Source organism: Phaenicophaeus curvirostris, chromosome Z (genome assembly GCF_032191515.1).
Source record: "Phaenicophaeus curvirostris isolate KB17595 chromosome Z, BPBGC_Pcur_1.0, whole genome shotgun sequence".
Lineage (NCBI taxonomy): Eukaryota > Metazoa > Chordata > Aves > Cuculiformes > Cuculidae > Phaenicophaeus > Phaenicophaeus curvirostris.
This window is the reverse complement of record NC_091431.1, coordinates 19,395,567-19,408,033: the sequence shown is the minus strand read 5'-3', so window position 1 is coordinate 19,408,033 and position 12,467 is coordinate 19,395,567. Positions and strand designations below refer to the sequence as shown.

General features: G+C 41.6%; 1 protein-coding gene across 1 annotated transcript in view; it reads right to left on the bottom strand.

Annotated features, from left to right (window-relative positions):
* Positions 1 to 4,226: 4,226 nt before the first annotated feature.
* The window catches only part of MEF2C (myocyte enhancer factor 2C), a 151,871-nt gene continuing 143,630 nt past the window's right edge, over positions 4,227 to 12,467 (bottom strand). The window contains exon 11 of the mRNA XM_069880773.1: positions 4,227 to 4,567. Coding sequence (XP_069736874.1) covers positions 4,555 to 4,567 — 13 coding nt within the window. The 3' untranslated portion in view covers positions 4,227 to 4,554. The remainder of the gene's footprint in view (positions 4,568 to 12,467) is intronic.

Sequence of the window (12,467 nt, the reverse complement as noted above, 5' to 3'; positions counted from 1 at the left end):
AAGACCATCTTCGGCAGCATAAAGTGCATCATATCCTCAATTCATGCAAATGAAATAGAAAAGCACCATTCCCTATCAGTTGCACATACAAGAAAAATGTTTATTTTTGTCAGTGCTATGTCAGTAACATGACACAACTCACTAAATTGTGTGGATTAGACTTATAGAAACAGCAGTGATTCAGGTCTTGTTTGCTTGCTGTCTTTTATATTTTAGGTAGAGGGTTTAGTTCACTGTACAAAATGAAGATGAACAACAATAAGGTCTTGGCTTTTGATCATGAGCTCAAAGATGAACAGAGAAGATAACCCCCACTTCATACAATATGGCTCTGTGTAACCCTGCTTTTTTGTAAGAAAGAAGCATGAGAAGTTTTGGTACTAAGTGTTAAAATTGCCTCTATCCAGAAAGGTCACTGAAGGCTTTCTGAACCCATCGGCCTTTTTGAAGAACGTGTCAAATTCAGCATGGCTATTGAGCACTAAAAACAAACTGCTGTGCCTTGAAGTCCACTGATAGCATTGCTTCCTCAAGAACATGTGCTTGCAGAAGGTAAATCAGGGTGATACATGTGTGCATTTTTTTTTCACATGATGGGAAATGCCTGGCTTTCCTAATCCATCCATCCAGATGATGGAAAACAGAGGCACCATCATGACTTCCACCTTACAAGTGTCAGACAATGTAGAGAGCCATCTGCTTATCCTGTCACTAGAGGCTTTCTGAACACGATGTTCCAATTCTTCGTCCCTTCAGTGATTTATTGGTGAATATTGCAGTTGCACCACTTAGAAACTGCAATAGTCACAGATACAAAGTCTCCCGGTTTTTTGCTAAAGTCGTTTTGTGGGAGAGAGCCAAAATGCAGGCAAAGTTAGTGGATAATGTGTCTAAAGCTTTCTTTAGAAACACTTTCACTCCTCACACTCATTTCTTCAAAATCTAGACTTTTGTGATTGGCAAAATCAGCTCTGGAGATTTATACTTCAGGAAACATATCATCTATAACCCACCTGTGTTTTATCATTGATTTCTGTTGACTGAAGGCAATTTTTTTTGATGGTACTATTGTGCAAGTGCTCTTAGGGGAAAGAAGTAGTAATCTGTTCCTTCTTTTCCACTGTATGTCACTTGTTCTCCAGCCTTGCAAAAAACCTGAACTGTAGACACATGTCATTAGTTAGTCATTGAACAACATACTCATGCAATTTTGAGTAGTTTTGTTTGTGTGCTGTGCTTTTGGGATCATATTTATTGCCTACCACGTCAGTAGAGACATACAAAAAAATCTCATTCATGATACATTTTGTAATGAGACATTTCCTGGGGCAGCATTATGGTCCTTATGTCCAAAAATTGATGTTTTCCTGTGAAAGCTGTCTGATTTTATATGCAGACCTCTGGGTCTTTTCAGCCTCAGAATAAGGATGACACTAACTGCAAACAACAGAGGAGTGACTATTGGAAAACTCAGTTCTTTTCCTGTGATAATTTTTTTTTAAGTGCATGAGGTGTGTGATCGAAGCTATTCACAATGTTTTTTCAGCAAGGTCTTGAGCTGCTTTGAATGGCAATCGATTTTTGTTTCTCCAAAGGTGTACGTTACTGCCAGTACCAACACATTTTGTATCAAACAAAGTACCAAGTACAGTTCTTCTAGACCCTATGCCGAAACACATGGAGGATGGGGGGGCGATTAATGTTAGTCAACACGGCTTCACCAGGGGCAAGTCCTGTATGACCAACTTAGTGGCTTTCTATGATGGGGAAACTGCAGCAGTGGAAACAGGAAAACCAATGGATGTCATCTATCTAGATTTCTGTAAAGCCTTTGACATGGTACCTCACAAGATCCTTCTCTCTAAGTTGGAGAGATATGGGTTTGATGGGTGGACAGTTTGGTGGATAAGAAATTGATTGGATGGTCATATTCGAAGAGTAGTTTTCAATGGCTCAAATTCCACATGGAGATCTATGACAAGTGGTGTCCCTCAGGGGTCTGTACTGGGACCAGTGCTGTTTAATATCTTCATCAATGATATTGACAGCAAGACTGAGTGCACGCTTAGCAAATTCGCAGATGACACCAAGCTGAGTGGTGTAGTTGCCACACCAGAAGGACGAGATGAATCCAGAGGGACCTGGACAAGCCGGAGAAGTGGGGCTGTGAGAACCTCATGAGATTCAACAAGGCCAACTGCAAGGTCCTACACCTGGGTCGGGGCAATCTGCAGTTTCAGTACAGGATGGGGGATGATGTGATAGAGAGCTGCCCTGCAGAGAAGGTCTTGGGGGTGCTGGTTGATAAGAAGCTCAATATGAACTGGCAATGCACACTCATTTCCCAGAATGCCAACTATATCCCGGGCTGCATCAAAAGAAGTGTGGCCAGCAGGTCGAGGGAGGTGATTCTGCCCCTCTCTTCCTCTCTTGTGAGACCTCACCTGGAGTATTGTGTCCAGTTCTGGAATCCTCAACATAAGAAGAATGTGGAACTGTTGGAATGGGTCCAGACGAGGGCTACAAAGATGATCAGAGGGCTGGAGCACCTCTGATATGAGGACAGGCTGAGAGAGTTGGGCTTGTTCAGCCTGGAGAAGAGAAGGCTCCTAGGAGATATTATAGACACCTTCCAGTACCTGAAAGGGGCTACAAAAAAGCTGGAGAGGGACTATTCATAAAGGCACATAGTGATAGGACTAGCAACAATAGGTATAAACTGGAGCGGGGCAGATTTAGACTAGACACAAGGAAGAATTTCTTCACTATGGGAGTGGTGAGGCCCTGGAACAAGTTGCCCAGGCAAGCTGTATCTGCCCCATCCCTGGAGGTGTTCAAGGTCAGGTTGGAAGGGGCCTTGGGCAGCCTGATTTAGTGGGACATGTCCCTGCCCATAGCAGGGGGGTTGGAACAGGGCGATCTTTAAGGTCTTCTCCAACTCAAACTATTCTATGATTCTGTTCTATGATTCTCCATCACCCATGATAAAGTTTCTACCTTTCATACAGTCCTACTTTTTTTTAGGACACCACGTAACTCAGGAGAAATTAAAGAATGAATTCAACATCAATCTGAGACAGCATAGTGAAGAAACTAATGTATGATTAATCAATAAGATATTGAAGGATGGTGGTGCAACTAGTGCCAATTCACAGTTTTATGGAAAACAATTTTAATCAAAGAAACATGATTTCTGTGTTTATGAGATAAATGGCTTGACTGATAAGAATAACTGTATAGTTTTGCAGTGTTGTTTGATTTAGTGATGCATGACAGTCTGGCAGAAGACTATTAGGCTATCAATAAAGCGAACTGCATTATGGATTAGGAACTATTCAACTGGTAGACATGCCAGTGGAAAATCTGTCAAACAAGTGTCTTTCTGACATTTGCCTTTTCTGACAGGATTCTCATTCATCAGCTGAGTCTGTTTTTTTCTGGTATTTTATTAACAAGCAGAAAATAAATGTAAAATCACAGCTGGCAATATTTGTTTATGATTTAAGCTTTGGACAATGATTGCAACAGGGTAGTCTTACAGCATATTCTAGGTTTTCACTCAGAGTATTTTCTAGTACATTCAAGTCAAATGTGAAGTCACACATCACAGGACAACAACAGCAACCTCCTGCAAAGTGGCGGTTCTTTTGAAAACTAATTCTTATTACTTTTCAAAGTAATAAAGAAAGAAAAAAAGAATCTCTTGTTCTCAAAGAATGGTAAAGAATTATTGTGCACAGAAGATATTTTTTCATTTTCATACTGCTCAGGTTGTCGAAGCCAGGACATTGTCCCATGTTTTGAGGTTCACCTTTTAGAATGGAAGTTGAAAAGGTGGAGAGCATGTCTAAAAACTCTTTTAATACTGGAGACCACAAAAGCGTAAATCACGCACATAAATGTACATCTGCCTACCAACAAGAGACTTGCTCATAAGCATAAGTAGCTTTATAGGGAGAGAGGTACTGAAAAGGTCTTCCTTGGAGAAGGGAAAAACAGTGCAGATGAAAAATACTTATTTATCAAGGGTAGGCATATATCTTTAATGGACAAGTGAGATGCCTTAAATACATATTTTAGCATGTTAGTAAGCTCAAAGTATGTTGTCATATGAAAATCTACAGCCCACAAGACTTCAGCTGAGACGATCTCAGGTTGGTCTGGTTTTCTAACCTGAGGGGATTGCTTATACCACCTAACATTAAACACTTAATTTAGGACGTTGTTCCTTGTAGGTATTCAGTAGTCACTGGAGGGAGACAGAGTCCTCTGTGAGAGCATTTAGGGACTGTTTTCAGAAGGAGCCTCATCTTTCTGTATCAGCTGTATAAGGTGTCCACAAAGAGAACGATGTCCTGATGCTGCTGGTAAGGCAGGGTTGTGTGGTGATGATACGTATCCATCTCATTGCTTCTCAGCAGCTGGAAGCACTTGGAAAACAGTACTTACCCAAGCAGGCATGGGAACAGGACACCCCAAAAGTGTTGTCTCAGGTGTTCTTGTGAGAAACAGAATGGTCTCCAAGAAAAGGGTGGTCCAGAAGCAGGTGGTATTTCAGGTATGGTGTCTGCACAGAAACAAATGAGGACAGGGTGCCTGAAGGACTAGACTCTGCTCTGGAACAGCAGCAGGTGGTTATTTGGAATGTATTTAGGTTCCATTATTGTGTATCACAATCAATAATTTTAACTGTAAAATAGCTATATACTTAAGCATAAATATATAATCAATTTGTCTTACTTAAGGTTTGTAAGTTATGGAAAATACTGGCCACGTATTTCTTAATTGCAAACCCAGATACAATTATCAAATGACCCTCAAAGCCTTTTCAAATACACCATGGGCTTCTCCAAAGTGAGAAGACAAAACCCAACTCATGAAAAAACCCCAGAATTCCCACCTGCACATTCAGAGATTAGAAAGGATCATTTGTATCATATCATCAGATTGTGTCTATTTTGAAGCTCTAGATGTTTGCACAAGAAGGTAACATGAGTGATATTTCTACCAAAGGCTTGCCAGCTGAGAGCAGCAAAGCAGCAGCACTAGCGGTTTCTATAGCTGCTCTGCCCGATGGGAGCTGCCTTTGTGTGTCTGAGGGAAGAGATGGGCCCACAGGGACCATTAACAAGCTTGGGTTTTACTGGCAAATCCATCAAAACATAGTTATTAACACATGTGCACACAGAGAGAAGAGTGCACAATTGCTTCCAGCGATGCTAAACTTAGGGACTGTAGATCACAAAAATGGTGCGGTAGTGTCACAACACCCATCTTCATTGTGCCCACTTTGACAGGTACCTGCTCCTGAAGAAGAAAAGGAGCTCCTGCTGCTCACCGAGGAGCTGGGAATGGGAGTGCTAAGGAAGGACACAGAGTCAAGCTCCCACCAGAGTCAAGAGGTTTTAAAATAACTCTTAAATTGTTCTGTCATGTTTTCCCTTGTGAAACTAGGGTGTCAGAAGCAGGGATTGTCGCACAAAGGGGCAGGTCATGGTTTTATGGTGTGGCTTAGACTGTGTCTGCACTGCTGTACTGCTGTGCAGCAGAAATAGCAGACACTCAAGGGAGATGCCTCGGTGCTGCTTCACAGAGGACGTGGTGCCTGCCTGCAGCTTTCATTACACAGATCCCGAGGCCCCTACTGAGTGTTAGAGAATTGCCTTCGGACAAACAGGTCCTACTATAAAGTCCATTGAAGGCTACTGGAGCCCGTCCCACAGATTAAGTGCGCTTCAGCTTGAAACATGCTGTGGACATGCCTGGCCAGTTCAAGCAAAATGGTTATATAGCTGTGCAAGGGTGTCTTGGCAAAACTCTTTAATCAGACTTTTATTTCACATTTCTTTGTCTATGAAGCTGGATTGATAGTCACACAAGTGGTGCCAAGCCACCAAAGCTCTCTCCCTCTTTGTAGAGATGGCAGAAGCTAATTTAATCAACAGATAGCCTTCTCCATTCCAGCATGCAAGCAAAGGCAAGTCTGACATCATCCCTCACCCTTAATACACTATGTATGTTTACATCTGTCTTTTGCTTACTCAGAGATTTGCAGTTGAAAAGGTCCTGAATAGATCAAGAATCTCTCTGACACAGGAGAAAACCAAGATGCAGATTGCCTGGGAGGGACTGTGGAATATTCATTCATTTAAATTTAAATGGCAATCAAGGTGAAAAAATTGCCTAAATAAAACTCAAGGCATCTAATACATATTTAATAATAATATAAAATTCCAGCAGTAAAAATAATGATTTGAAACAGTATCTTAGCCAGTCAGTTAGAAAAGCTTTGTTGCAGTCCTACGTCACTCTAGGAAAAATATTCCCATTGCTCTCCAAAAAACCCTTACTGAACAGATTTCTTTTGCAGCATGCCCAGAAGAGTGACAACCCTAAATTGTACACATTACATAAAAGAGGGGAGATTGGGATTAACCTTGTAGCCTTAACTTCAACATGACACCCATGCACCCTGGCTTGTCATTCCTTTGCAAACTCCAAGACCTCTGTTATTAAAGACTTTCGAAAGCATTTCTGCCTTGTTGCCTATCTGTTCACCAACTCTGTTATAAAAATTAAAATTTTCATCTCCTAGCACATATTAAAAAAAGAGAGACAGAGGATCAAAAATGAGTGGGAAAAAACCAAGAATTTTGTCTTTAAAAACATTGCAAAGCCCTTTTAAACCTAAGCTTGTGGATGGGAAACATTTTTATTTTTTATAAGAAGGTGAAAGTCAATGGTTTAGGAGACAGTTTTTTCTCTTCTGTGCTACACAGGCAGGTAGATGATGAGAAACTTGAGATCCAAAGCACTTAATGTTATTTGTCGTACAGACACCAACACTTCAGAGATGGCCCACACACTGACAGACTGGTCTGGCACAGTAAGGAGAACTGGGTAGTAACCTCCTGTGTAAAGCCCAAGTATCACAGACCTTACACGGGGGATCTACGTGGGATTTGAGTAATCTCTGAAAAATCTGCTCTGCTTGACCTGTTCTTGGTCTCTTCTAAACCCCTTGCCTTTCAGCAGAGGTGTCTGTGGATGCTCGTCCCATCACCAGCTTCTTGGCCCTCACATTGGTGTGCAGCTTGTATTTCCAGCTACGAAAACTGAGCCATGTCTTTAAAAGCATCACCAGTTTATGTAAGAGCTGCCCTCCAGGAGCACTACGTGATGAAGGCTATGCATGCCTCCATCACCTGAGTACCCCACAGAGCAGAGCAAGTTGCTTTATTCTGCTTTGGGCATTGTAAGCACAGGATGAGGTTTTTCTGTGTATTGTACCAACAGAGAAGAGTTTTACACTGTAAATTAAATCCAGTCCTGCTTAGCCCATACTCTGGGATAAAAAAGCATTAACCTCAGGGAAATAAGGTCTCCAACACATGAGGCTGAGTCAAGGTGTTGCTGTGCAAAGCCAATGTGGCCTTTTTACCCATTTCTGGCTGACTGCATTTACCAGTAGTTGGTAAACCTGGTATAGGAAGGAAAGAAGGAAAGCACAGGAGTGGGGCCTCCTGGTGGAGAGAGCATGGTTGCACCTGTTCTCCTAAAATCTGAGGAAATTCAGGTAGGCAGCAGTGAAGTATGAGGTTCCTCTAAAGTAACTGGATTTAGTACAACAAGTGGAATTGGATTTATTTTGGTAAGGAATGGGTCACTGGTAGCCAAAGAGCAAGATCAGAGGAAAATCAAACACCTCAGATAAAAAGGAAAGACCTTTTCTGAAGCCTCTCTAAGTTTAATACTCTGCATCTCCAAAAAATAGGGCAGAAAAACTGTATGGGAGAGACTAGTACTTCTGTCTACTTATAAAATTAGCTTCCTTATAATCTAGTAGGCTGGAGAAATCTGCTGCTGTTCAGAAGGTGGGAAGAGGAAAGGTCTGGCTAATGCTGCCTCTTCGGCAGCTATTCAAGGATTGTTTGAAGGAGACTGATGTTAGCATTAGCAGAAAAACTACCCAAGCTCAGCTATGCAGCTTGACCCCAGCTGGCAGCATAACTACAGAAGTTTCTCAGAAACAGCAGTCGGTCTGTTTAGCTTTGTCAGAGGAAATTGGTGCGAGTGGGCAGCTCACACTCCCACAGCTATAAAAACTTCTATGATAAGAGACTATATTGGATAAAAAAGATCTAGAGTGTTATACTCTCTACTGAAAAATCAGCCGTAGTTTAAGGTGATTTTACTGTCTTATATACAAGCATTATCTTTCCGTGCTTGGCAAATAGGCCAAATAATTTTGATGCAAACTGGGTCTCCATAGCACAAATATGTTATAGTTTAATCAGAACGCATTTCATATTTATTTCTCTGTGAAGCTGGATTGATAGTCACACAACTGATGCCAAGCCATCAAGTGTCTCTGCTCCTTTGCAGAGACAGACAAAGCCAGAGGAGGCCACAAAGACGATCCAGGGCTGAAGTGGGTCCCATATAAGGACAGACTGAGAAACTTGAAGTCATTCAGCATGGAGAAGAGAAGGCTCTGGGGAAACTTCATAGCAGCCTTCCAGTACTTAAATGGGGTTACAGGAAAGCTGGGAAAGGGCTATTTATCAAGGGGTGCGGGGGCAGGATGAGGAGGGACGGTTTTCAGCTGAAAGAGGTGAGACTTAGAAGAGATATTAGGAAGAAATTTGTTACTGTGAGGATGGTGAGGCACTGGCACAGATTGCCCACAGATGTCATGTGTGCCCCATCCCTGGAGGTGTTCAAGGCTAGGTTTTGTGAGGCTTCGAGCAACCTGGTGCAGTGGAAGAGGTCTCTGTCCATGGCAGGGGGGTCAGAACTGACTGAACTTTAAGGTCCCTTACAACCCAAACGATTCTATGATTCCATGATCTTTTTCCCTTCCTTTCTGCTTCTGATGAGGAAAAAGTAAATTTTCAGTTAGTAAGTAGCCAGAGAGGGATTATACAACAAAACACAGAACAAACCTTCTGGTACAGCCTAACTGATGCTTGTGCAGCCACAGCCACTTGGAATCTGAGTCCTGATATCCTCAACTAAATGTGTGATGAGAGCCTTGGCTTAGCTGAGCCTTCCAGTGATGCTGTTAGACTTTTTCTTACTGTGAGTATCCCCACTGGGGTCACTTCTCAAGCAAGGTTTACTTAAAATGTTAAATACCAGACATAAGACAATTTTAATCAAAACACCAATTCTGCAGGAAAAGATACTAAACACCACCAGGGAATAAATTCCCTTCTCTTCCTATACCTTGTAGCCTTTACTACTGGTCTTGTGCTCCACTCCAGCAGCCTTTGACAGCCTCTTGCAATGTACAATCTTTAGACAATTCCCCTCAGCCTCTGAGGAAAAGTTCCTTCCCTCTCTCATCTTAATGTTTTCTAGGGGAGGAGATTTCTTCTTGTGATCAGTTCCCCATCCCTGTTCAGCCTGATAGTATGCACCACTCCAGAAAACTCCCTGCTCAGTTTCTCCCAGTAAGACTCCCTCTCTGTGTTTTTTCCAGAAGGCTTTGGTTGCATGAAAGAGTAAGAGTCATGGTAAAGCAAACTGGTTGGCTTCCTAGACACAGCCTTTCAAAGAAAGCATATGACATGAATACAAGGAACTACAGAGAGACCGAACACCCCACTGCAAGGTTTATGTTTAGGATACAGGATGCAGCAGCAGAACAGAGACCAAGTCAAAGGAATCATAGAATCATAGAATGGTTTGGGTTGGAAGAGACATTAAAGCTTATCCAGTTCCACCTCTCTGCCATGGGCAGGGATACTTTCCACCTTCCATCATCTTATTCAATGACTTCAATATATAAAAAACTTGCAAAGTCTCAGAATTATAAGCACTCGATTATAGTTTCCATGTTCCTTCCCTCAAGACTGTCATTCAGATGTTACTTGGCCTGTGATTTTCAATTAGATCTCCTTACATGGAGTGTAAGTAAAATTGGACAAATTATTATCTCTGAGAAGGTGAACACCTCCCCTGTCATCCTGGCTCAAACTGGAAGCCTTGATCTGATCTGAGGAGGGGAGATGACACTGACCTGATTGCTACTCTCCAGCATGAACAAGTGGATAGGAGAGGGGCAGAAGACATCTGTGATCATAATTATTATCAATCACTCAGGAATGGGCAAGCCAAAAAAGCTGAATCAAAGGCAAAATATGATCCAAGTGATATGCAGCAGCTATAATGAGGAGCAACAGAACTCTCGCTTATGTAACGGTGTCCTCAAACTAGAATTTTCACAAAGCATTTCTTTAAGGTGAAGCCTTCCTGCCTGCGTAGATGCACATTTAAACAGCCACATGTAGACCGACCACAAATTCTCAGTCTATATATTATGATTAAAATTATTTACCTCACTAATATGATAGCATTCTGTCTCAAAGTTTGTTAAGTTATATAAAAATATCACCAGAAAAATTAAAAAGGAACAAATTTGCACCTTGTAAACACAGCATATTAAAAAAAAATAGAAGTTGTTATGATGAGTCAAGAGAAATTTGGGATATCATTTTGCATAGGGAAATCTTCTGAAAAATAAATCCATACGTATATGCTATTGCACTAAATAGTCTTTCTTTTCTGCTCCCCATCTTAAAATGTATCAGAAGGACATCAGTAATCCCTGAGGTCCAGTGTAAAAGAAATGTGCTTCAAAGCCTTCCTTCTAGCCAGAGCACATCTCAGACAGTGTGGCTGAAGGGAGATAAAAGAAGAAAACTGATTTTTCTCCTCTTCCTATTACTCATCTGCAGCTCAATGCTTGCCATGGCATTGCCTTCACTGACTATGTAAGTTGTCAGAACATCTATTTTTCTGTGGCGTTTAGTTCATAGAATCACAGAATCACAGAGTGGTTTGGGTTGGAAGGCACCTTAAGCCCATCCAGTTCCAACCCACTACCTTCAGCTGCCCCTGGATCGGGCTGCTCAAAGCCCCATCCAACCTGGCCTTGAACACCTCCAGGGATGGTGTAGCCATGATTTTTCTGGGCAACACGTGTCAGTGCCTCACCACCACTGCAGGAAATCATTTCTTCCTAATACCTCTTCTAAATCTCCGCTCTTTCAGCTGAAAACTGTTCCCCCTTGTCCTGTCCCTGTAATCCCTGATAAAGAACTCTCCCCAGCTTTCCTGGAGCCCCTTTCAGTTCTGCTATAAGATGCTATAAGGTCTTCCTGGAGCTTTCTTTTCTCTAGGCTGAAACACAGTGACAGCTGAAGAGGAGAGGCTGGGGTTGTTCAGCCTAGAGAAGAGAAGGCTCCAGGGAGTGTAGGAATAGGACTAGTTGCACATGTAGTTGACTAGTTGCACCTAATAATGTAACGTGATAGTTAATTAGTTGCACCTCTAACTTCCATTGCTTGATCTATAGATTGATTCCAGTTCTGCAAGTTCCCAATTTCTGTATGCACTTGTGAACACTTGTAACACTGACACAGCCATATATAAAACTAGATCAGGATTAGCATTACAACTATTAACATGTAGCTTCTATTTTTTAATCATTCAGATTTAGAACAGCTGAGATTTTGAACAGAATTCAAAAAGATAGCACTGAAATGATGTTTGTAGATTGATTACTCTTCTTGTATGCTTTTTAATTTGTCCATCTGTCTCTTTCTATCTGCCTTCTATGTTTGGACAAAGTCTGTTTTGCTGCAAGAATCAAGTTACTCGATACACTGAATTGTTCAGCTAATATTCAAAGGGTATAAATAAAGAAGAATTCATTGCAGGAGCCTGTGTTTGATAAAGGCTCAGCCTCTTCCTCTACACACTAAGGCAGTACAAGACCGCTTTTTTACACTGCATCTGTCATGAGCATTTCTCATGAGTTGCTAAATTACTCTCACTAAATGACTTCATGGTGAGACTATTAATAGACTTGACTAGTTCACAGAGATACAGAAATGTTTTTGGAAACTCCTAAAATACCTCAGTTTACACTCAAAGATATTAGAAGCACTATAAGCCATCATCTAACAGCCCCTGTTCTAGATCTGTGTAACATGTCCATGGAATCTTACTCAGTGGTTTCTGCACCTAGCCCTTTAATTTTGCATAAACCACAGTGTATCCTTTGTTAAGTTAGTCAGCCTAGACACAGAAAACAAAGTCTGTGCAGGGATGGCTAATCCAGCACATCCGTTTGCACACTGATCCCATGGGCTGCTTGCAAAAGCAGTCTGAAGCCCTGACATAAGTACATGGAATACATTTCCCAATAATGCTGTTCTGTGAAATTACCCATGTAGCTGGGTGCTCTAAGAGTGAACAAAGATTTCATTATTTATCCTGTGCATGTGTGTGTTTCATTAATGAATTTTGATGCCTAATACTGGCATATTTGCAGATGCAAGCAATTTTTTTCACGGTGGGAACTGTCGCAGTGCCTTAGCTGGCACTTTGCAGACAACTACAAATTCATACTTCTGAGCAAATTTCTGGTAATTGGTTGAACAGAAGTACCTGAAATT